The sequence below is a fragment of the Staurois parvus genome, unplaced genomic scaffold (genome assembly GCF_062004578.1).
Source record: "Staurois parvus isolate SC_StPar_1 unplaced genomic scaffold, SC_StPar_1.0 ptg001252l, whole genome shotgun sequence".
Taxonomy (NCBI): Eukaryota; Metazoa; Chordata; class Amphibia; order Anura; family Ranidae; genus Staurois; species Staurois parvus.
Window position 1 is genome coordinate 3,019,941 of NW_028319048.1, and position 26,012 is coordinate 3,045,952.

At 44.5% G+C, this 26,012-nt stretch overlaps 1 protein-coding gene across 1 annotated transcript; it reads right to left on the reverse strand.

Moving 5' to 3' along the window:
* Window positions 1–3,747: 3,747 nt before the first annotated feature.
* Window positions 3,748–24,208, reverse strand: LOC149437886 (uncharacterized). The gene is made up of 4 exons (XM_089660535.1): window positions 23,860–24,208; window positions 17,416–17,542; window positions 8,619–8,692; window positions 3,748–6,146 (listed from the first exon to the last, which is right to left on the reverse strand). Exons 1-4 carry the CDS (start codon window positions 24,167–24,169, stop codon window positions 5,797–5,799), a joined length of 861 nt encoding a protein of 286 aa, XP_089516661.1. The 5' UTR covers window positions 24,170–24,208; the 3' UTR covers window positions 3,748–5,796.
* Window positions 24,209–26,012: the final 1,804 nt, after the last annotated feature.

Genomic DNA, 26,012 nt, shown 5'->3' on the forward strand with positions numbered 1-26,012 from the left:
ACACAGAAACATAGAAAAGTGACGGCAAAAAAAGACCAAGAATGAGTCTGTCCATTAATTTTTTTTTTTTTTGGGGGGGGGGGTTGTTTTGTTTTTTGTTTGGGGGGGGGGGTGTTTTTTGTTCTTTTTTTCTTGTCTAAGTATAGATCTATGCTTGTCCTGAGCATGTTTGAAACCATGTGCCATTTACTGTTGACTGGCTCACTACCTCTGCTGGAAGTTTATTCCAAGCATCAACTACTCTTGCAGTAAATAGTACTCTCTGAGACTAGTATTGAACTTTCCTCCAGTTAGGTCATGTTCCCGTGTTCTTGATTTTGGTTTTGTGTTGAAAATCCTGCCCTCCTGAACCTTATTCACCCCCTTGATGTATTTAAAGCTTTCAGTCATGTCTCCCTTTTCCTTCTTTCCTCCAGACTGGACATGTCAAGTTCCTGAAGTCGCTCTTGATATGTTTTATCCCCCCAGACCTTTCACCTTTTTTGTCTCTGGACTTGTTCTATGTTATCAATATCTTTTTGTAAGTTAGACCTCCATAACTGGACACAGTATTCTAAATGAGGTCTAACTAAAGATCTGTATAGGGTAATCAGGACCTCCTTCATCCTGCTGGTGACCCCTCTAATGATATAAAGATCTATATAGAGGAATCAGGACCTCCTTCCTCCTGCCAGTGACCCCTCTAGTGATAGGATCTATATAGAGGAATCCGGACCTCCTTCCTCCTGCCGGGGACCCCTCTAATGATATAAAGATCTCTATAGAGGAATCAGGACCTCCTTCCTCCTGCCGGTGATCCCTCTAGTGATATAAAGATCTATATAGAGGAATCAGGACCTCCTTCCTCCTGCCGGTGATCCCTCTAGTGATAGGATCTATATAGAGGAATCCGGACCTCCTTCCTCCTGCCAGTGACCCCTCTAGTGATAGGATCTATATAGAGGAATCGGGACCTCCTTCCTCCTGCCGGTGATACCTCTAGTGATATAAAGATCTATATAGAGGAATCAGGACCTCCTTCCTCCTGCCGGTGACCCCTCTAGTGATATATAGATCTATGTAGAGGAATCAGGACCTCCTTCCTGCTGCCGGTGACCCCTCTAGTGATATAAAGATCTATATAGAGGAATCAGGACCTCCTTCCTCCTGCCGGTGACCCCTCTAGTGATAGGATCTATATAGAGGAATCAGGACCTCCTTCCTCCTGCCGGGGACCCCTCTAATGATATAAAGATCACTATAGAGGAATCAGGACCTCCTTCCTCCTGCCGGTGACCCCTCTAGTGATAGGATCTATATAGAGGAATCGGGACCTCCTTCCTTCTGCCGGTGACCCCTCTAGTGATAGGATCTATATAGAGGAATCAGGACCTCCTTCCTCCTGCCAGTGACCCCTCTAGTGATAGGATCTATATAGAGGAATCGGGACCTCCTTCCTTCTGCCGGTGATCCCTCTAGTGATATAAAGATCTATATAGAGGAATCAGGACCTCCTTCCTCCTGCCGGGGACCCCTCTAATGATATAAAGATCACTATAGAGGAATCAGGACCTCCTTCCTCCTGCCGGTGACCCCTCTAGTGATGCATCCTAGAATTGTAGTCAGTGTCCCCACTGCCTGGCCACATTGTTTGCTTATTTTGTTATTATTATTATTATTAGTATATAACATATTAAGGATCTGACAACTTTGCTATGTCCATACAATGTGCAAATATTGCAAAGATGTATGACTGTGTCTTTCTTTGCCCACACATAGCCAGATCAGACGACATATAGGGAGACGTTTTGTTCAATGTTTTAAGGCAGATCTTCTCAATGTATATGTTCTCCTTTCCTTCAATATGTTTTCTTTAAAAATGGCTGCATCTCAATAATCTTGGTATCATCCGCTCTTTATGTGTGAGATGTCATGTATAATACAGTTGTGTCCAAAATTATTCAACCCCCAATGCTGTAAAGGGGTTTAGGGACTATAGTGTACATTTGGAATTGTATTCAGAATCAAATCCTACAAGGACGTTGTAACTACCCAAATGCAACTAAAATGACATCAATTGTTTATGTAATACAGTAGTAAATGGTTCTTATGTGGTTTCTTCATTGCCACAATTATTCAACCCCTTAAAGACTACCACTCTGAAGAACAGAGGTTCATACAGGTGCTTTCCATCAGGTATTGAAAACACCTGTGGATGTCACCGAGCAGCAATCAAGCATAATAAGCACCAATTAGGCAGCTTTAAAATGACTGTGATACTCAGCTCCTTCTAGACATTTACTGGTGTGGTTACAAACATGGTGAAGGCAAGAGAATGGTCCAGGAAGACAAGAGAAGAGGTGATTTCTCTTCACAGGAAGGGCAATGGCTATAAGAAGATTGCAAAGATGTTAAACATACCAAGAGACACCTTAGGAAGCATCATTCGCAAATTCAAGGCAAAGGGCACTGTTGAAACGCTACCTGGTCGTGGCAGAAAGAAGATGCTGACTTCGACTGCTGTGCGCTACCTGAAGCGTAGAGTGGAGAGAAGTCCCCGTGTGACTGCTGAGGAACTGAGAAAAGATTTGTCAGATGTGGGTACAGAAGTTTCAGCCCAGACAATAAGACGCACACTGCGTAATGAAGGCCTCCGTGCCAGAACTCCCAGGCGTACCCCCTTGCTGTCTCCAAAGAATAAGAAGAGTCGACTGCAGTATGCCAAAAGCCATGTGGACAAACCACAAAAGTTGTGGGATAGTGTTCTGTGGACTGATGAAACAAAATTAGAACTGTTTGGGCCCATGGATCAACGCTATGTTTGGAGGAGGAAGAACAAGGCCTATGATGAAAAGAACACCTTGCCTACTGTGAAGCATGGTGGAGGGTCAATCATGCTTTGGGGCTGTTTTGCTTCTGCAGGTACAGGGAAGCTTCAGCGTGTGCAAGGTACCATGAATTCTCTTCAGTACCAGGAGATATTGGATGGAAACGTGATGCAGTCCGTCACACACCTGAGGCTTGGGAGACGTTGGACCTTTCAACAGGACAATGATCCCAAGCATACCTCCAAGTCCACTAGAGCATGGTTGCAGAGGAAAGGCTGGAACATTTTGGAGTGGCCATCGCAGTCACCAGACTTAAATCCGATTGAGAACCTCTGGTGGGACTTAAAGAAAGCAGTTGCAGTGCGCAAGCCTAAGAATGTGACTGAACTGGAGGCCTTTGCCCATGAAGAATGGGCGAAGATACCCGTAGATCGCTGCAAGACACTTGTGTCAAGCTATGCTTCACGTTTAAAAGCTGTTATAACTGTAAAAGGATGCTGTACTAAGTACTAAGATTGAATGTCACTTGGGGGTTGAATAAAACTGATAATGCTGTGAGCACAGAAAAGACATTTGTGGTTATTTCATTATAACTGTTATGTTATATTTGTCTGACCTACAAGTGCCTCTTTAATGTAAATGTAAGCAAGATGACTGAATGATCAAAAGCAATGTCAAACTGGCCAAAACACTCAATTTCAGTGGGGGTTGAATAATTTTGGACACAACTGTATATATACTTTATATATAATATTTTTTCGTTCCAATATATTTTTCAAGAATAGTAAATTTTAATACATTCTCTGTCCCTGTGTATTGCTCTATTTTATTACTGATTTAAGAAATGGAATTTGAAAAAGTAACTTGTTTTATTTGTAAAAGCTTTTGTTGCATACTAAGTGGATTTATATCCTTTGCGACTAATGAGGAATATACAGCATTTCAATAACATTTTTTTTTATTCAGCTTTAAACAAATTTCCATGCAGTGCTGCTAGGATACGTTAGAAAGCAACAACAAACATTTTTTTTTTACACCCCCTTTTTTAGTCCTCCCAATTTAACTTTTGTAGGACACATGCTCAGTTTTGGAGTTTGATATACAGTTGTGTTCAAAATAATAGCAGTCAGACATCACTAACCGGATCAATCACTGTTTTTGGTAGGAATGATATTTCTACATGGCAAATAATTTCCTAGCAGGTGTAGTAGAGTAATAGAAATCCAACAGTCATGACATGCATGGTGCTGATTCTGTGTCATTGAATCACTCATTGAAATGGGCGTGTTCAAAATAATAGCAGTGTGGAGTTCTATTAGTGAGGTCATTCATTCTTTGATAAACAGGTGGCAATTATTGCCCTTATTTAAGGAAGGAAGGCAGCAAATGTTGGACATGCTGGTTACAGTGCATTTCACTCTGAAATTCTGAGGAAAATGGGTTGTTCCAGACATTGTTCAGAAGAACAGCGTACCTTGATTAAAAAGTTGATTGGAGAGGGGAAAACATATAAAGAAGTGCAGAAAATGATCGGCTGCTCAGCTAAAATGATGGCAAATGCTTTAAAATGGCAACCAAAACCTGAAAGACGTGGAAGAAAGCGAAAAACTACCATTGGAATGGATAGAAGAATAGCCAAAATGGGGCGGACTCAGCCAACAATCAGCTCCAGGAAGATGAAAGAAGGTGTGACGTTCCCTGTGAGGACTGTTACAATTAGAAGACGCCGATGTGAAGCCAAGCTATCTGCAAGAAGTCCCCGCAAAGTCCCACTGTTGGGAAAAAGACGTGTGCTGAAGAGGTTACAATCTGCCAAAGAGCACATTGACCGGCCTAAAGAGAAATGGCGCAACATTTTGTGGACTGATGGAAGTAAGATTGTTCTTTTTGGGTCTAGTGGGCGGAGACAGTTTGTCAGACGACCCCCAAACACTAAATTCAAGCCACAGTACACTGTGAAGACCGTGAAGCATGGTGGTGCAAGCATCATGATATGGGGATGTTTCTCATACTACGGCGTTGGGCCTATTTATCGCATACCAGGGATCATGGATCAGTTTGAATACATCAGAATACTTGAAGAGGTCATGCTGCCTTATGCTGAAGAGGAAATGCCCTTGAAATGGGGGTTCCAACAAGACAACGACTCCAAATACACCAGTAAACATGCAACATCTTGGTTCCAGACCAACAAGATGGACGTTATGGAGTGGACAGCCCAATCCCCGGATCTTCATCCAATAGAAAACTTGTGGGGTGAAATCAAAAATGCCGTTTCTGAGGGAAAAACAAGAAATAGAGAAGAACTGTGGAATGTGGTCCAATCATCCTGGGCTGGAATACCTGATCACAGGGGCCAGAAGTTGGGTGACTCCATGCAACACAGATGTACAGCAGTTCTCAGAAACAGTGCGACTACAACCAAATATTCATGAAGTCATTCAAAGGAAAGCAAAATCTTCAAACATTTCTCAGTTTATATAGTGAATGTTTGAGTTTGTAAAGAAGAATACAAACACAGCCATTTTTTTGAACCGTCTAATATTCACTTTTCTTCAATTTTTTTAGAGGAACAACACAAATTTGATGTATTTTTCTTCATGTTGTGATTTGGAATAGAATGTGTCGTGTTCCCAATGCATTTGTGTGGATGGAAATAAAAGCTATTAGAAGGATTTTCAGCTTTAGTCACTTTTTTCATCACACTGATATTATTTTGAACACAACTGTATGTTTTTTGCACTTGACGTATATTTTAGCACATTTCTAAGCATTTGGGACGTGTATTATTTGCTTTCCGCTCTGTTTAATTTTTCTTTTTATAAATTAGAAAGCAAGTTAAGTGAACAGGAAATCTTCAGTTTCACCTCAAAATCAGATTTGACAAAATTTTTCGATCTCTCCTAAATCCATCTCCCACTACGTAACCGTACATCATTGTTGATCATAACGTAATGCCCAGATGTGGTCTTCTTGCTCCATCTGTGACTCACAATATTAAGCAAAACTTATTGTCTGCCTCTTGCTGGGCTTGTTGCCTTTCCTGGTTTATTCTTATCTCCATCTCTCTTTCATGTGCAAAATCCAATAGAAATTTCTTGCGATCAGCCCTCTCTTGTACGGGATTTCTCAACTCTTCCATGCGGCATGCAACATCCTTCATAACTTCATAGAGGAACCTCAGGATCTCCTCATGGGTGGCCCGCACTTTATTGTGTTCCTTCTGAGTGTAGTTCTCCACCTTAAATATGTAATTTATTCCCATATCCCGGAATATGTGTTTTATTTCAGTCAATCTCCCCGTAGATTTATGTGTCAGAACCACAAATGGTTTGATTCCTGGGAAGAAAAATAGCATTTGGATTTTTAGGGTCCTGCATAGAACTCTGCTGGGCAGAACAACACATTGTACATTCCCCATACAGCCGGCACTGCTCACCAACAATCTGCTTTTACTGAAATTGAAAGGACTACACCCAACGGAATTACAGGAACAGTCTGCCTCTAATGGATAGCTCACTGTTTTGTAGATGCTGAAAAGTTAAATTAGCTGAAATTTTGTTCTAAATGTTATGGGCTACATTGGTGAGATCTCTGCACTCACTTCCCAGGTCTATACACCGGCTGTGCCCATTATGAGGGGTTCCTACCATCCCTGTGCTGAGTTCCCAGTTCTGTACACCCAGTGTGCCCATTATAAGGGGTTCCCACCAATCCTGTGTTGAGTTCCCAAGTCTGTGCACCTGCTGTGCCCATTATGAGGGGTTCCCACCATCCCTGTGCCGACTTCCCGGCTCTGTACATCTGCTGTGTCCATTATGAGGGGTTCCCACCATCCCTGTGATGAGTTATTGGGTCTGTACACCCGCTGTGCCTATTATGAGGGGTTCCCGCCATCCCTGTGCTGAGTTCCTAAATCTGTACACCTACTGTGCCTATTATGAGGGGTTCCCACCATCCCTGTGCTGAGTTCCTGAGTCTGTACACCTGCTGTGCCCATTATAAGGGGTTCCAACCATTCTTGAGCTGAGCACATGTACAGTGGGGATCAAAAGTTTGGGCACCCCAGCTAAAAATTTGTATTAATGTGCATAAAGAAGCCAAGGTAGGATGGAAAAATCTCCAAAAGGCATCAAATTACAGATTAGACATTCTTATAATATGCCAACAAAAGTTAGATTTTATTTCCATCATTTACACTTTCAAAATAACAGAAAACAAAAAAATGGCGTCTGCAAAAGTTTGGGCACCCTGCAGAATTTAAAGCATGCACTGCCCCCTTTGGCAAGCTGAGACCTGCCAGTGTCATGGATTGTTCTCAATCATCGTCTGGGAAGACCAGGTGATGTCAATCTCAAAGGTTTTAAATGCCCCGACTCATCTGACCTTGCCCCAACAATCAGCACCATGGGTTCTTCTAAGCAGTTGTCTAGAAAACTGAAACTGAAAATAGTTGACGCTCACAAAGCTGGAGAAGGCTATATGAAGATAGCAAAGCGTTTTCAGATGTCAATATCCTCTGTTCGGAATGTAATTAAGAAATGGCAGTCATCAGGAACAGTGGAAGTTAAAGCAACATCTGGAAGACCAAGAAAAATATCAGACAGAACAGCTCGCAGGATGGTGAGAAAAACAATTCAAAACCCACGTTTGACTGCACGATCCCTCCAGAAAGATCTGGCAGACACTGGAGTTGTGGTACACTATTCCACTATAAAGAGATACTTGTACAAATATGGTCTTCATGGAAGAGTCATCAGAAGAAAACCTCTTCTACGTCCTCACCACAAAAATCATCGTTTGAACTTTGCAAATGAACATATAGACAAGCCTGATGCATTTTGGAAACAAGTTCTGTGGACCGGTGAGGTTAAAATTGAACTTTTTGGCCGGAATGAGCAAAGGTACGTTTGGAGAAGAAGGGGCACAGAATTTAATGAAAAGAACCTCTGTCCAACTGTTAAGCATGGGGTTGGATCAATCATGCTTTGGGGTTGTGTTGCAGCCAGTGGCACAGGGAACATCTCATGAGTAGAACGAAAAATGGATTCAATAAAATTTCAGCAAATTTTGGATGGTAACTTGATGCCATCTGTGAAAAAGCTGAAGTTAAAGAGAGGATGGCTTCTACAAATGGATAATGATCCTAAACACACCTCGAAATCCACGGGGGATTACATCAAGAGGCGTAAACTGAAGGTTTTGCCATGGCCTTCACAATCTCCTGACCTCAACATAATTGAAAATCTATGGATAGACCTTAAAAGAGCCGTGCGTGACGGACAGCCCAGAAATCTCAAAGAACTGGAAGACTTTTGTAAGGAAGAATGGGCAAAGATACCTCAAACAAGAATTGAAAGACTCTCGGCTGGCTACAAAAAGCGTTTACAAGCTGTGATACTTGCCAAAGGGGGCAGTACAAGATATTAACTCTGCAGGGGGCCCAAACTTTTGCAGACGCCATTTTTTTGTTTTCTGTTATTTTGAAAGTGTAAATGATGGAAATAAAATCTAACTTTTGTTGACATATTATAAGAATGTCTAATCTGTAATTTGATGCCTTTTGGAGATTTTCCATCTTTCCTTGGCTTCTTTATGCACATTAATACAAATTGTTAGCTGGGGTGCCCAAACTTTCCATCCCAACTGTATGTCTGCAGGAACTTGGTAAAAGGTAGGGACATTCTACTAGAAGCTATAGTATATAATAGTCACTATGCCGGTGTCCAGTTGAGCAAAAACAACACCTCTTGCCTCCTACAAAGAAATCAGACTCTGCCAAGTATATACATGTGAGATATATGTGAGTACCTGTCAGTTTTTCGGCATTCTTCAATATAGTCCTCAGTTCAGGGATATTGCATTTCTCAATGATCATTGTCACGCTGAAGGAAAGAGATACATTTGTACACTGCAGCAAATATAATATGTGCAAGAGAAGTTATCTCACATAATACAAATTCAAAGAGAAAGGTTACATTTGATTCTTTTTATTGTTTTACAAATCCTCCATAATAGCCCCTTCAGCCTCTCACTGTCACCAGCATGTAGGCATGTGGAAGTTGGGGTTTCCCTTTATTTAGTGCCTCCCTTATTTACTCTTCTTCAGTGTTACCTACAACGCTACCACCTCCCCCTCACTCCCCCTCTCTGTTGGGGTCCCTTAAGGCTCTGTCCTCGGGCCCCTTCTCTTCTCCATCTACACCTCCTCCCTTGGCCAACTCATACACTCTCACAGCTTCAACTACCACCTCTATGCCGATGACACACAAATCTATCTCTCTACCCCTCACCTCACCCCCTCAGTCTCCACCCGAATCACAAGACTTCTGAACGACATATCAGACTGGATGTCGCTCCACTTCCTCAAATTAAACCTTTCCAAAACCAAGCTCCTAGTTCCCCCCCCCCCACACCCCTCCCCACCCTCTCAATCACGACCAACGCCACTATCAGTCCCATCCCGCAAGCCAAAGTCCTAGGTGTCATCCTAGACTCCAATCTGTCCTTCCAGCCCCAAGTCCAATCACTCACAAACTCATGCAGACTCCACCTCTGCAACATCTCCAAAATCTGCACGTTCCTAACCCCAGAAACCACTAAACAGCTCATTCATTCCCTCATCATATCACGACTCAACTACTGCAACTCCCTCCTCACTGGCCTGTCTCACCACAGGCTTCAGTCGATCCTGAATATGGAGGCCAGACTCATCCACCTTACCAACCGCTCCGTTTCCGCCACCCCCCTCTGCCAATCCCTCCACTGGCTTCCGATTACCTAACACATAAAATTCAAAATGCTCACATTGACGTACAAAGCTGTCCATAACTCTGCCCCAAACTACATCACCGACCTGATATCCAAATACCACCCAAAACGTACTCTTCACTCATCACAAGACCTCCTACTCTCTAGTTCCCTGGTCTCCTCCCATGCACGCCTCCAGGACTTCTCCAGGGCATCACCCATCTATGGAACTCCCTACCCCAATCCATCAGACTATCACCTACTCTCCTCTCCTTTAAGCGCACCCTGAAAACCCATCTCTTCAGGGAAGCCTACCCCGCCCTCTGCTTATTGCCAATCTCCTCCACTCTTCCTACCACTCCATCCCCCACAGCTATTCCTCCCGTACCACTATCCCCTCCCTCCTAGATTGTAAGCTCCAAGGAGCAGGGCCCTCGAACCGCTCGTGTATCGCATTGTATTGTTATTGTACTGTCTCATGTATTGTCTCCCATTGTAATGTACAGCGCTGAGCCAACTGTTGGCGCTTTATAAATACTGTATAATAATAATAATACTCCCTCCTCACTGGTCTACCGTTACACAGGCTATCCCCCCTTCAGTCTATTATGAATGCTGCCGCTAGAGCCTTCCACCTTACCAAGCAATCAGAGACTGTCGCTAGACACACACACCTTACCAACCAATCAGAGACTGCTGCTAGACTCATGCACCTTACCAACCAATCAGAGACTCCTGCTAGACTCATGCACCTTACCAACCAATCAGAGACTGCTGCTAGACTCATACACCTTACCAACCGATCAGAGACTGCTGCTAGACTCATACACCTCACCAACCGATCAGCAACTGCTGCTAGACTCATACACCTTACCGACCGATCAGGGACTGCCGCTAGACTCATACACCTTACCAACCGATCAGCGACTGCCGCTAGACTCATACACCTCACCAACCGATCAGCGACTGCCGCTAGACTCATACACCTTACCAACCAATCAGAGACTGCTGCTAGACTCATACACCTTACCAACCGATCAGAGACTGCCGCTAGACTCATACACCTTACCAGCCGATCAGGGACTGCCGCTAGACTCATACACCTTACCAACCAATCAGTGACCGTTGCTAGACTCATACACCTTACCAACCGATCAGAGACTGCTGCTAGACTCATACACCTTACCAACCGATCAGGGACTGCCGCTAGACTCATACACCTTACCAACCGATCAGCGACTGCCGCTAGACTCATACACCTTACCAACCGATCAGCGACTGCCGCTAGACTCATACACCTCACCGACCGATCAGCGACTGCCGCTAGACTCATACACCTCACCAACCGATCAGCGACTGCTGCTAGACTCATACACCTTACCGACCGATCAGCAACTGCTGCTAGACTCATACACCTTACCGACCGATCAGTGACTGCCGCTAGACTCATACACCTTACCAACCGATCAGCGACTGCCGCTAGACTCATACACCTTACCGACCGATTAGCGACTGCCGCTAGACTCATACACCTTACCAACCGATCAGAGACTGCCGCTAGGCTTATACACCTTACCAACCGATCAGCGACTGCTGCTAGACTCATACACCTTACCGACCGATCAGAGACTGCTGCTAGACTCATACACCTTACCAACCGATCAGAGACTGCTGCTAGACTCATACACCTTACCGACCGATCAGAGACTGCTGCTAGACTCATACACCTTACCAACCGATCAGGGACTGCTGCTAGACTCATACACCTTACCAACCGATCAGAGACTGCTGCTAGACTCATACACCTTACCGACCGATTAGCGACTGCCGCTAGACTCATACACCTTACCAACCGATCAGAGACTGCCGCTAGGCTCATACACCTTACCAACCGATCAGCGACTGCCGCTAGACTCATACACCTTACCAACCGATCAGAGACTGCCACTAGACTCATACACCTTACCAACCGATCAGCGACTGCCGCTAGACTCATACACCTTACCAACCGATCAGCGACTGCTGCTAGACTCATACACCTTACCAACCAATCAGAGACTGCTGCTAGACTCATACACCTTACCAACCAATCAGAGACTGCCGCTAGACTCATACACCTTACCAACCAATCAGCGACTGCTGCCCCTCTCTGCCAATCCCTTCACTGGCTTCCACTAACCCAACATATAAAATTCAAAATACTAACCACAGCTTAGAAAGCCATCCACAACACTGCCCCTAGCTATATCACCAACCTCATCCACAGATACCGCCCAAATCGCCCACTCCCCTCCTCCCATGATATCCTCCTCTCTAGCTCCCTCATCGCCTCCTCCCACGCTCACCTCCTGGACTTCTCTAGAGCCTCCCCCATCCTCTGGAACTCCCTACCACAGCATGTCTGGTCAGCCCCCACCCTGTCTGCCTTTAGGCGATCTTTGAAAACTCACTTCTTCAGAGAAGCCTACCCCACCTCCACCTAAGAACTATACTTGAATCACCTCCGCCAGATCATCCCCCGCAGCTATCACTTTTTGTATCCCCTCCCCCTTCCTTTAGATTGTAAGCTCCTATTCCTTCTGTACTGAAATGTATTGTAATTGTACTGTCCCCCTTGTATTGTAAAGGGCTGAGCAAACTGTTGGCGCCATATAAATCCTGTATAATAATAATAATAGTGAATGTTCCTTCAGTAGCCTGTTTTTTTGGGGGTAGTGCCCCCTACCTCTTCCTTTGTTCTACCAGAAAATGGTGCTCCCCCATGGTATAGTGGTGGACTGTTCCTGGTCTATGGAGCCTGCTCTGGGCTTGATGATGTCAGGAACAGTCCACAACTCAAGACCACCTGAGTGTGGGGTGCCAGACCAGTCTTGTACTGTGAGGATCTGAAAATTTGGTATGTCTGAAAACTTTTTTTTTTGCCGGTGCAACACTACCCCCTTAGGAGTCACTAGAAGATTTGGATCTCCCTATTGTCTTACACAGCCAAGCATCACACATCTTCACAAACATTTGCATCCAGAGTCATAAATCAGTCCTTGAGCTTGGGTTTTGTTGTTTTATTTAGGGGATTTGAACTGGGATGGGGTTGGAGACAACTTCCTGGAACTATTTACAAGCCTTCACTGCAACACAGTCACTGTTGGAGAGCTTGCCAGTGTCTCCTTAATGCACCACCCCAGACCCTAGATGAACTCCTCTTCTTCACCCAGCAATCTGGGGGTATCCCTGAGCAGGGGATCTGATGTAAATGTCACTTTAAAAGTAGACAATCCCAAATAGGCAGCAAATCTGGTTTCCCACCAGAGTGCTCCTTCCCCTATCTGCCCAGGGGGTTCAGGTGCACTCACTGAAATTCTATCTTGTACCGCTTGAGGGTTGGTTGCTGGTACCAGGCCTATCAGCTGGGCCACTCCTTCCCTGCCATACAGGGGGTCCTTGCTCTGGGGCCACTGAGCTCTGAGCTTTCCTCATTTCCAGCTCCAGGCCTGCAGGTAGGCCCCATTCCACTTGGCCTCCTCGCATTCTCCTGCCTTCAGCCTCATATCTTTTTCACTATCTTGAAGTTTTAGTAACAAGACATTGTAGGTAAATACGGTTCAGTTAGAAATAATGTAGTACAGGAAAGTAAACAAAACAATATTTTCCCCACCATTTGGCTGGGGGTAATACTAGAATAAGTGGGGTTGGCATGAGAGGTATGCTCAGTATAATCTGAACCATGTAAGGTTGTAGAAGAGATCTATAGGGGGGGAGAACAAGGAGTAGGGAAATAGGGGAGGTGGGAAAGGGGAGAGGGAAGGGTAAGCGCACCGGTCTAGGCAGATGGGTCAAGGTATTTTATAATGAATTTATCAGACTTTTACGGAGCAGTTTGGGTTCTGTAACCATTGAGACCAGTGGAGCTTAAATGTGTGATCGGTAGAATTGTTTAGGGCAGATCTTTTTTCCATATCGCATTGGAAGTTAAGATCTGTTATCAGTGAAGTAAGAGAAGGGGATTTAGTAGTGTTCCATAATATAGTTATGTTTATTTTAGCTGCCGATAATGCATGGATAATAATGGTACGGGAGTCTCGAGGGAAATCGAGATTCCAATATGGAGGAGTGCTAGAGCAGCGTTTGGGATTATTGGAGTTTTAGATAATGTTGAGAGCATTTGGAAGACGCTGTTCCAGAAGGATTTGAGGGATTTGCATGTCCATAGTGTATGGAGCGTTGATCCTATTTCTCCACATTGTCTCCAACAGGAGGAGGAGAGTTGTGGATAATATAGTGAAAGTTTAACGGGTGTTAAGTACCATTGATGTAGTAATTTTAGGTACGATTCCCAATGAGAACTACATCGTGAGGCTCTATAGGCGATGGTGAAGGTTTTTTCCCACAAGTGTGGAGGTATTGGCTGTAGGAGCGTTTTTTCCCAGTTAATTAAGGAGGAAGATTGTAGGGTGAATAGTGAGTCTACAATTAGTGTGTAAAATGTAGAGATACCTTTACCTGGATATTTTGTTTTGTGAAAAAAATTGGTATGCGGTGGTAGGAACTTTATAAAATGAGGAATATTTATTGTTCGTAAGCAGTGAGCTATTCTCAGGTAGGTGAAGTATTCGGTTGCGGGTAGATTCAATTTATCCTGGAGAGTCTGGAACGATTCCAAATTGTGATTTGTGTAGAGATCTTTTATGTCGGTTAGGTTGGATTTTTCCCATTGTAATAGAGTTAGGGATGCAGTGATGAGGTGTAGTATATTGATTGGGGTGGGTATGTGTTTGGTATTTTCAAATTTAGTAGTTGTAAGGTTGTACCAGGCTTGGAGAGAGGCTTGGATACAAGGGTGTTTAAGTAGGTATTTGGTTTGGGGTATTTGCGGTGTGAAGAGTATGTTTCGAGGTAAAAGTGGGAGCAATGGGAGTGTTTCCAGGCTCCAACACTTTTAAATGTATATTCCATAGGGCGCTCTTTCTAGAGCCCAACCTCTGTGGCTATAGGATAAAGGTTCCAGATGGATATCAGGGATGGATGGGAGCAATAGCACTGAGGCAGCTCTTCTTAGAGTGGAGGCAAGGCTCTAATGCAGTGGACATGAGAAATCGAGGAAGGCGCCTCTAAGTGCAGTATAGACGATTTATTAGTGAACAATAGGTAAATTGCACTTACAAGGTAAATAGCTAAAAAGGCTCATCATGTGGTGTGTTGAGATCCAGATGAGGCTTCCAGTCATCTAGCGTGGTCCGTGGGATCAGGAAGTGTGAGATTGGATGTATCTTTAACCAGGATGAGGCATGGAGCGCAGCATCAGATGGGACAGGTGAAAGGGGCGGTAACGCATTTTGAAGCATGCGCAGTAAGCTCCTTCTTCAGATCACTGAAGAAGGATCCTACTGCACATGCCTCTCTTTTCCAACACTTTTAAAGGTGTTCCACCCCCTTGCCAAGCTTTCTGTTGGGGATTGGCTAGGATCCCTCAAGAGTGAAAGCCAGCCACACCTCAAATCCAGTCACTGTCATTAGGCTTTCCTCGAAAGCCATAGAGCAGGGGTAAATTCCAGAGGGGCTGGCCTGCAAAGCCTTTCAGCTCCTGACCACAATTTGACCTTCTAGCTATCACACCCAGGCTGCTACTCAGCCCTCCCCTCTATTAATTGAACACTAGCTCCCCCTAGCTATCTTGGAGGGCTTTACACCGGGATATGGGCTTTAAATGAGTAGCACCACAGCCCTGGTTCACGCAGAAGGGGAAATTGTCATGCGATTCGACTGTCCAAACCACATGTAATGATCAGCAATGGAACTGTTCCAATCAGTGTGACTCCAACTTCAATGGAGTCACACGGATTAGAAAAGTAGTTCCTGCACTACTTTTGCCGATTTGGGCTGTAACGTGCATAGACATCTGTGAACACGAAGTCGCACAAATGTCTCTGAAGTCACACTTGAAGCTGCTCTGCCATCCGACTTTGAAATCGTGACTTCAAGTGAAATCGCTTGATTTCAAAGTTGGATCCAGTGTGATCCAGGGATAAATTCACTTGGGAGTGGAGTCAAGTTAAACTGTGAAGAATTTGTACAAACCTGGTTTGTAGGCGGGGTGCATCGCAGTGCAGCGGAAATAATACACTCAATCTCAGTGCAATGAAAGGACTTGTATTGAAATAATGCAGAGACACTTAACAAATAATCCGGTGGGAAGGCAGCCCAGCTGGGAACGCTCAACGTTCTATCAACATGCAGACAGCAGGATTCAGCTGATATGACAGCGTCTGTACAGAGGGAAAGAATGTGTCCTGGCCATCTTGTGCCAAGCAGGCAGATATCTTGAGAAGTTGCAAGCCTTAAGCTATCCCTCTTCGTCAGGAACCTTTCTCTGTCACTAGTTCTGTCCCTACGGTACCTGTCTCTACTCTGCCAGCTTGCTAAATGCATGCCAAACTGGCAGCCAGGGCCTTAAAAAGTCTCTGCCTGGCTCAAGATGGCTGCTAGAGTCACATAGGGCATCAGCATCCAGTTGGATCTTCTCCTCAGTGACCAAGGAAACCATAGAGGAACCATGTTCCTCCTGACTTCCTCTCCAACGGAGTAAAAAAATAGAAAAGTTTGAAGTTTTGTTTAGTTTTTAATGATCAGTGGAGGTGATCATTTGTGATTGGTCTGAATAATTTAAGTGGAGCTGTTGGACCTTCTGGGAGTCGCATAATTTGGGCATCAAGCATCTGTGATTCATGAATTGTATGATTCTCTGGAGAACAAATACATCTACATCCATATGTAGCACTACCCACATAGAAGCCACTCAGGAATATTTATTTTTAGGTGGGTCCTCCTATAGTCCTGCTTCTCCAGACCTTCAACACCTCCCACGCAGACATGCATCCATAGTCAGAAATCTAGTCATTAAGCATTTGTTTTAATGGGGGATTCAAACTTGGATACAGTATAGGGGTGTACAGGATGCCCAATGGATTGAAACTTGAGGACAGCTTTCCTGAACTATATACATCTCCTTCTTAAGGCTTCAATGAACACAGTTGGAGTGCTAGCCAGCACCTCCAGATGACAAAGTCTCACTTGTCCTGAGCAGGGGACCCAGATCCTGTTTTCTTCAAAAGGGTAGACAGTCAATAGCAAGGGGGCTAATCTGGTTTCCCACCAGAGTGCTCCTTTCCCAATCCACCCAGAGGTTTCAGGTGTACTCACTCAGGGTGCTCTCCTGTACAGCATGTGGATGGCTGCAGTTACCAGGCTTGTGAGCTGTATGGTTCCCTCCTGTTATACAGGTGATTCTATTCAGTAGGGACCAGCTAATCTTGAGTTTTCTCCGTCCTCAGCACATAACTCTCAAGGAGGCCCCATCCCAGCAGACCTCCTGGCTGCCTCACAGCACTCTGATCTCTTCCATCTTCCACCTGACCATCATCCTCCAACACCACCTATTCCTCCAACTCCTCCTGACTGAGCAGGCTCCATCACCTTTTAAGGAGTCCAGCCCCTTTCCAACCTCCTGTTGGGGATTGGCTGGGGTCCATAAGGAGGTGCAGCCCGCTACCCCTCAGATCCGCCCACTGCCTCCAAGACCCTCCCAGAGAACCTCAGGCCCGGGGGGAAATTCCAGAGAGGCCGGTCTGCAGAGTCTTTCAGCCCTGACCCACTTTTGATCCCTCTGGCTATTACACCTGAGGTGCTAACAGCTCCTGACTAGCCATTTAAGGATCTAACTTCCCCTAATGTATCTAGGAGGGTGTTACACATATGTTTAGATGAATGAAAAAAATATGCCTTCTAGCAATTTTCTCAGCCGATTGGCAGCTTGCCTCAGTTTTCTTCTGTGCTCATCCAATAAGGGTGTTCATTCTTTTCTTACCTGTATATGAAAACCGGGACAATGAAATCTGTGTAGTTTGGAGTCGTATCGTTGTTCACTATCCAGTTCATTATTTCACTGTAATTTTCTGGCCAGTTGACCTGCTGGTCCACAGGCATCAAATTTCCTGCAAAACAAGTCAGGAGGTCAGTGCAGAGAACTTACACCGAATCTTGGCATTTCTTCTACAAAGTACCGGTATGAGTGTAAAAAGAAGGATGGGATATTTGTAGGAAGTTCTATTTTTTTTTTTAAATAGATGCCCACAATGCTTAGCATTTTCACATCGTTCTTAACCACTTCAAGTTCGGACACTTTAACCCCCTTCCAGCCCAGGCCAATTTTCAGCTTTCAGTGCTATTACACTTTGAGTGACAATTACTCATGCAACACTGTACCCATATGACATTTTTATACAGATAAAGATTTTGTTTGGTGGTATTTGATCACCACTGGGTTTTTTATTTTTTGCTATATAAATGAAAAAATACTGACAATTTTGAAAAAAAAATATTTTTTGCTTAGTTTTTGTTATAGAATTTTGCAAATAGATATTTTTTCTTCATAAGTTAAGGCCAAAATTTATTCTGCTACATTAATGGGGTAAAAATAGCCAAAAACAGTTTATAATATTAGTCTGCGTGAAATCTATAGAGTCTACAAACTATGGGATATATAGTTGAAAATTAATCAGTTGAGATCTCAAAATGCCAGATACAAGTATGACATATGGCAGTGATCAGGATGCTGGTATGCGGTATGGTGATGATCACGGCATTAGCATGAGGTATGGCGGTGATCAGTATGCTGGTATGGCAGTAGTCAGGATGCTGGTAAGGGGTATGGCTGAGATCAGATTGCTGGTATGGGGTATGGCAGTGATCAGAACATTGGTATGGGGTATGTGTGTGTTCAGGATGCTGGTATGGGGTATGTGAGTGTTCAGGATGTTGGTATGGGGTATGGCAGTTATTACGGTGCTGGTATGGGGTATTGCAGTGATCAGGACATTGGTATGGTGTATGGAGGTGATCAGGATACTGGTATGGGGTATGGCAGTGATCAAGATACTGGTATGGGTTATGGCAGTGATCAGGGTTCTGGTATGAGGTATAGTGGTGATCAGGACACTGGTATGGGGTATGGTGGTGATCAGAATGCTAATATGTGGTATGGTGGTGCTCAGGACTCTGGTGTGGGCTATTGTGATGATCACACTACTGGTATGGCAGAGATCAAGATACTGGTATGGGGTATGGAGGTGGTCACAATGCTGGTATGGGGTATTGCGGTGATCAGGACATTGGTATGGTGTACGGAGGTGATCAGGATGCTGGTATGGGGTATGGTGGTGATCACTGCACTGGTATGCATGTGTGGAGGTGATCACACTGCTGGTATGGGGTATGGCGGTGATCAAGATACTGGTATGGGGTATGGTAGTGATCAGGGTGCTGGTATGGTATATGGAGGTGTTCACAATGCTGGTGGGGGTATTGCGGTGATCAAGACATTGGTATGGGGTATGGAGGTGATCAGGGTGCTGGTAGGGGATATGGAGGTGATCAGGGCGCTAGTATGGTGTATGGAGGTGATCACAATTCTGGTGGGGGTATTGCGGTGATCAGGACATTAGTATGGTGTATGGAGGTGATCAGGATGCTGGTAAGGGGTATGGTGGTGATCAGGATGCTGGTATGGGGTATGGTGGTGATCAGGATGCTGGTATGGGGTATGGTGGTGACCGGGGTGCTGGTATGGGGTATGGAGTTGATCACAATGCGGGTGTAGGGTATTGCGGTGATCAGGACATTGGTATGGTGTACGGAGGTGATCAGGATGCTGGTATGGGATATGGCAGTGATCAGAATGCTGGTATGGGGTATGGTGGTGATCAGGATGCTGGTATGGGGTGTGGCAGTGATCAAGGTGCTGGTATGGTATATGGAGGAGGTGTTCACAATGCTGGTGTGCGGTATTGCAGTGATCAGGACATTGGTATGGTGTATGGAGGTGATCAGGATGCTGATATGGGCGTGATCGGGGCTCTGGTATGAGGTATGGCAGTGATCCAGATGCTGGTATGGGGTATTGCGGTGATTAGGACATTGGTATGGTGTATGGAGGTGATCACAATGCTGCTATGGGGTATGGCGGTTACCGGGACGCTGGTATGAGGTATGGAGGTGAGCACAATGCTGGTGTGTGGTATTGCGGTGATCAGAAAATTGGTATGGGGTATGGGGGTGATCAGGGTGCTGGTATGGGGTATGGCGGTGATCAGGACGCTGGTATGGGGTATGGTGGTGATCAGGACGCTGGTATGGGGTATGGTGGTGATCAGGATGCTGGTATGGAGTATGGTGGTGATCAGGATGCTGGTATGGGGTATGGTGGTGATCAGGACATTGGTATGGGGTATGGTGGTGATCAGGACGCTGGTATGGGGTATGGTGGTGATCAGGATGCTGGTATGGGGTATGGTGGTGATCAGGACATTGGTATGGGGTATGGTGGTGATCAGGACGCTGGTATGGGGTATGGTGGTGATCAGGACGCTGGTATGGGGTATGGTGGTGATCAGGACGCTGGTATGGGGTATGGAGGTGATCAGGATGCTGGTATGGAGTTTGGTGGTGATCAGGATGCTGGTATGGGGTATGGGGGTGATCAGGACGCTGGTATGGGGTATGGTGGTGATCAGGACATTGGTATGGGGTATGGTGGTGATCAGGACGCTGGTATGGGGTATGGTGGTGATCAGGATGCTGGTATGGGGTATGGTGGTGATCAGGACATTGGTATGGGGTATGGTGGTGATCAGGACGCTGGTATGGGGTATGGTGGTGATCAGGACGCTGGTATGGGGTATGGGGGTGATCAGGATGCTGGTATGGGGGTGATCAGGACACTGGTATGGGGTATGGAGGTGATCAGGACACTGGTATGGGGTATGGTGGTGATCAGTATGATAGTATGGGGTATGGAGGTGATCAGGATGCTGGTATGGGGTATGGTGGTGATCAGGACGCTGGTATGGGGTATGGTGGTGATCAGTATGATAGTATGGGGTATGGAGGTGATCAGGATTCTGGTATGGGGTATGGTGGTGATCAGGACGCTGGTATGGGGTATGGGGGTGATCAGTATGATAGTATGGGGTATGGAGGTGATCAGGACACTGGTATGGGGTATGGGGGTGATCAGTATGATAGTATGGGGTATGGAGGTGATCAGGATTCTGGTATGGGGTATGGTGGTGATCAGGACGCTGGTATGGGGTATGGTGGTGATCAGGACACTGGTAAGAGGTATGGCGGTGATCAAGACAGTGGTATGGGGTATGGAGGTGATCAGGGAGCTGGTATGAGGTATGGAGGTGATCGAGGTGCTGGTATGGGGTATGGGGGTGATCAGGATGCTGGTATGAGGTATGGAGATGATCAGGACGCTGGTATGGTGTATGGTGGTGATCAGCATGATGGTATGGGGTATGGTGGTGATCAGGGTGCTGGTATGGGGTATGGAAGTGATCAGGACATGGTATGGGGTATGGCGGTAATCAGGGTGTTGGTTTGGGGTATGGAGGTGATCAGGCCACTGGAAGAGGTTAAACACATGATTTATCCTTGGTTCACACTGAATGCAATATTTGAAATTGTGCTACTTCATTAGAAGTGGGTCGCAGGTCAGTACGATTTCAGGTACGACTTCCCTGACCTCTGTGCGACTTCATGCACAGATGCCTATGCAAGTCGCACCTGTAATCGACAAAAATAGTGCAGCAATTGGATGGAATTGGATGGAGTTGGGGTCTCACCGATTTGAATAGTTTAATTGCTGGCAATAGGGTGCACCTTGTCATGGAAAGGTCAAATTGCATGACATCGGTGTGAACTAGGGATTAAAGTGGTTGTGAAGGCAGAGGGGTTTTTACCTTAATGCAGGGATGGGCAATTGTGGCCCTCCAACTGTTGGTGAACTACAAGTCCCATCATGCCTCTGCCTTTGGGAGTCATTATTATTATTATTCTTATACAGTATTTATAAAGCGCCAATAGTTCGCTCAGCGCTGTACATTACAAAGGGGGACAGAACATGTGACAGAACAATACCAATACAATGCGATACATGAGGGGATTGAGGGCCCTGATCCTTGGAGCTTACAATTTAGGAGTCATGCTTGTAACTGTCAGTTTTGCAATGCCTCATGGGACATTTAGTTCTACAACATTTGGAGGGCAACAGTTGCCCACCCTTGCCTTAATGCATTCTCTTCATTAAGGTAAAAAACCTTCTGTTCAGCTCCCTCTCCCCCCAATACTTTCTTGAGCTCGTTCTCGATCTAGTGCTGTGCCCTAGAGCAACACTTCTCTCTCTCTCTCACTCCTCACTGGACATGGAGGCAATAGCAGGAGCCATTGTCTCCCTCTGTTGTCGATCACAGCTTGTGAGAGGAAAGGGGGCACCATTGGACACACAGAGCATGGCTTGGGAGTGAGCCCACAGGAGTGCCCTACCAACAGGAGTGCCAAGCGGCTTGCTATGGGGGCATTCTGAAGAGTGGAGTAGCCTAGAGCACTAACGTTGGACCCCAGAAGAGGAGGATTGGGCCACTGTGTGCAAAACCATTGCAGAGGGCAGGTAAGTATAATGTGTATTATTAAAAAAAATACTTTTACAATCACTTTAAACAATCTTAAAATATATTTTAATAGTAGGATATCAAACAGAGGGTAGTTGGGAGTCAACATTTCAGTCATTTCATACATGTGTTAAAGGCTCTATAATAATCATATTTTAAAAAATGAATGAACGGCAGCAAGGTGCTTGTTTTTTCCCTGCAAATCAGGGAGATAAAACAAACACATTATTTACTAAAAGCAGCACATATTATGCACATTACACATAGTTAGGCACACAGTTAACCCCTTGATTGTCCCTCGGTGTTAACCCCTTCCCAGCCAATGTTATTACAGTGACAGTGTATAGTATTATCACTGATCACTGTATTACTGTCACTGGAGATGTCAATGGCAGTTAGTCAGTTCCCACCCAGTGGCAGTTAGTGTCAGAATGCCCTCTGCACTATCACAGCCCCAATATAAATCACTGATCACTGTCATTAGTAGTATAAAAAAATTAAAAATTCCAGTATATATACCATAGTTTGTAGACCATATAACCTTCACGCAAACCAATCAATATGCAGTTATTGTGATTTTTTTTTTTACTAAAGACATGCAGCAGAGTACATTGTGGTCTAAATTTTTTAGGAAATAAGATTTTTTTTGTTATTTTTTATTTGGTATTTTTATAGTAAAAAAAACAATAAAACTATATATATATATATATATATATATATATATATATAAACGTTCAGACTTTTTTGTTTATATAATAAAAATCAAAACCTCAGAGGTGATCAAATGCCACCAAAAAAAGCACTATTTGTGTGAAAAAAAATACATAAATTTCATTTGGGTACAGTGTTGCATGACCGGCAATTGCCAGTAAAAGTAGCGCAGTGCTGAATAGCAAACAATTCCCTGTTCATGAAGGGAATAAAACCTTCTGGAGCCCTAAATGTTTAAACATGCCAATATTCTGGGCTAACAGGCAAGGAGGTTTAGGACACTGCCCTGGAAAACAGGTACTAAAGCAAAATCATTTCTAACAAAAAATCAATGTGGCCAGGAGAAGGGATTTTTTTACATGCCTGAATTGAAACAATAAAAATCCCTTTAAATACATGAAAAATTCCAACTCATTAAAAAAAAAGCAGCAAAAAATGATAGTTACATATCAAAAAGTTGTATATTTGTCTGTAAATGTTTTATTCCTTTGTTTTGTTTTCTCCATCTCCTTTCTTCTTTCTATTTCCCATCTTCATTTTTGGATTCTAATTGGTTTAATTGGCTTTGCCTGTGTTGGTTTGAGGTGGATGTACTGTATATATGCTATGCTATGTTATGTCACGTCATATGACTATGACTAAGGCTTTGTAGCTGAAACACGTAATCTGTTGTACATCTGCACTTCAGCTGCATCAATGCCGGCTATACAATCTGATTTGATGCAGTGAACACTTCTAAGAATTGAAAGGCTGCAATATAATAAATGTTTGATTTGGGTATACCACTTTAAAATACAACATATGTATTTGGGGGGGGAGGGGGTAAGGAGTTTCACACTGGACTGGTGGAAGGCACGCTGGAAGTTCTAATGGTCCATGGGTTAGGGGGTGCAATACATGCCTTGCCCCAGGTGCTGGCAACCCACACTACGCCACTGACAGGGGGTACAGGATCAGTGTCAGCAGCCACCTCTGCAATCATTAGTAATACAGTACTGGATCTGTGTTCTCTCCACGTGCACACATTTCCATAATGGGTCCCCTTCCACCCCATCTGCTATCTCTATAGTTACAGCACTGGTTCTTACCCAGCTGGGCGTAGATCAATCCAGTCTCATGGCAGTCTGCTCTGGTCAATCCTCGATTGTCCACCAAGCTAATGGCATTGGTCAGTCTGTATGATCTTCTTGCCATTGTTCCAAAGAAGTCATTTCTCTGGTCAGCGTGAATCCTGAATTGTCCTTCGAGGACGTACTTACAGGAGTTAATGAACGCTGACTTTCCATGACCCAAATATCCAAAGAACTGAAAGAGGACCCGGTTGTAGCCCTGGTTCCCCCTTCTACAATTATCTAGGCTGAAGTTCTCTACAAACTCCTTATTCTGCTCAGGAGTCATGTTGTCTCTTTATAACCTGAAATCTAATTGTCTACTGAAATGAAGGAACAATGTTTCATAAAATGAAAGTAAAGTGCAGTGTTTTTTTACTTGGAAATAGTTTGTGCGTGAGATAAAACAGAATCATGTAAAACAGGTTATACAGATATAAAAGGTCATGTTTACGAAAGCTGCGTTCAATGTACAATCAATGTACGTAAAGGGAATTTCCAGTAGACATATGTCAAGAATGACACGGGCGCTGCCTTGAAAGGAGAGAAAGCTTTGAAATAGGCCTGCATAGTATAGTTTGTGTCAGATGACCACAGATGGACAAATATATCCTCAATAGTGATGAATTAAACTGCCCTGGGTTTGGTTTGAGAAGGATGCTGAACTGGAACCCCACTGTATTCAATAGGAGCCGAATTGGTGAAATTTAAAATGCCAATTTTCTGGGCTAATAGGCAACAGGGCATCAAACAAATAGCATGGGGAGTGGGCACTCCCCTGAATACCATGTATCAGTAAAAAGAAAAACCTACCTGGGGGGTGTCCTACTCCTACCTGTGAAGGGGCATCTTTTTGATGTCCAGAAAGTGCTACAGCAGCTCTGACAAAGAAAAAAGTGTTAAAATTGCCAACAATATGGTATAGATTTTAAGGAGGTATCTCACACACACAAAAATAAAATAAAATATACTGTATGAGGGAATTCCATACCAGACCAACAACCTGAGCATGCAGCCTGACATGCCTGGAGAGGATGAGCATACCACTGCTGACACCTTAAGAGTTCCCTTCAATGGAACTAGGGGGCCAGGCCCAACCCTTGAAGAACAACCCCACACCATAATCCTCCCTCCACCAAACTTTACACTTGACACAATGCAGTCAGGCAGGTACCGTTCTCCTGGCAACCACCAAATTCAGACACGTCCATCGGATTGCCAGACAGAGAAGTGTGATTGGTCACGCCTGCTCTAGAGTCCAGTGGCGGCATGCTTTACACCACGGCATCCGACGCTTTGCATTGCACTTGGTGATGGAAGGCTTGGATGCAGCTGCTCGGCCATGGAAACCCATTCCATGAAGCTCTCTACGCACTGTTGTTGTGCTCATCTGAAGGTCACACCAAGTTTGGAGGTCTTTAGCTATTGACTCTGCAGACAGTTGGTGACTTCTGTGCACTGTGCGCTTCAGCATGCGCTGACCCCGCTCTTTCATTTTACATGGCCTACCACTTCATGGCTTGCTGTTGTTCCCAGTTGCTTCCACTTTGTTATAATCCCACTAACAGTTGAGCGTGGAATATTTAGTAGCCAGGAAATGTCACGGATGGACTTATTGCCCAGGTGGACATCAATCACGGGACCACGCTTGGAGTCACTGAGCTCCTAAGAGCGACCTATTCTTTCACCAATTTTGTAGAAGCAGTCTGCATGCCTAGGGGCTTGATTGTATACACCTGTGTCCATGGAAGTGATCATAACACTTGAATCCAATGATTTATAGGGTGTCCCAATACTTTTGGCAATATAGTATATGTTATATAGCCTTGATGTATTGTATTGCAATGTTTTATTCTGTGTCCACAGCTTTTTTATCTGTATTAAATAAAGAATTATATGTTTTATCAATTTTTTTATTGCTCTGGGTGCCTATAGAAAGTCCAATTCCATGTTTCTGTTCAAAATGGTTCCAAAAAAGGGACAAAGTAAAGCAGAATATGGTGGCCTCCAAAGAGTTTACCAGCCAATCAGAAGAGAGTGCTTCAATGATGCAAGTGGATGGTACCGTTAACAAGAATCTTCAATTGTAGAGTATCACCAGCACATCACATGTTTGGAGTAAACCCTTTTAT

Coding starts and splice junctions, on each gene's coding strand:
- LOC149437886 (XM_089660535.1), bottom strand. CDS start 24,169: ATGACTCCTGAGCAGAATAAGGAGTTTGTAGAGAACTTCAGCCTAGAT. Junction 8,693..17,415: donor GTCCCGGTTTTCATATACAG/GTAAGAAAAGAA, acceptor TCTTTCCTTCAG/CGTGACAATGATCATTGAGA. Junction 6,147..8,618: donor GAATGCCGAAAAACTGACAG/GTACTCACATAT, acceptor TTTTCTTCCCAG/GAATCAAACCATTTGTGGTT.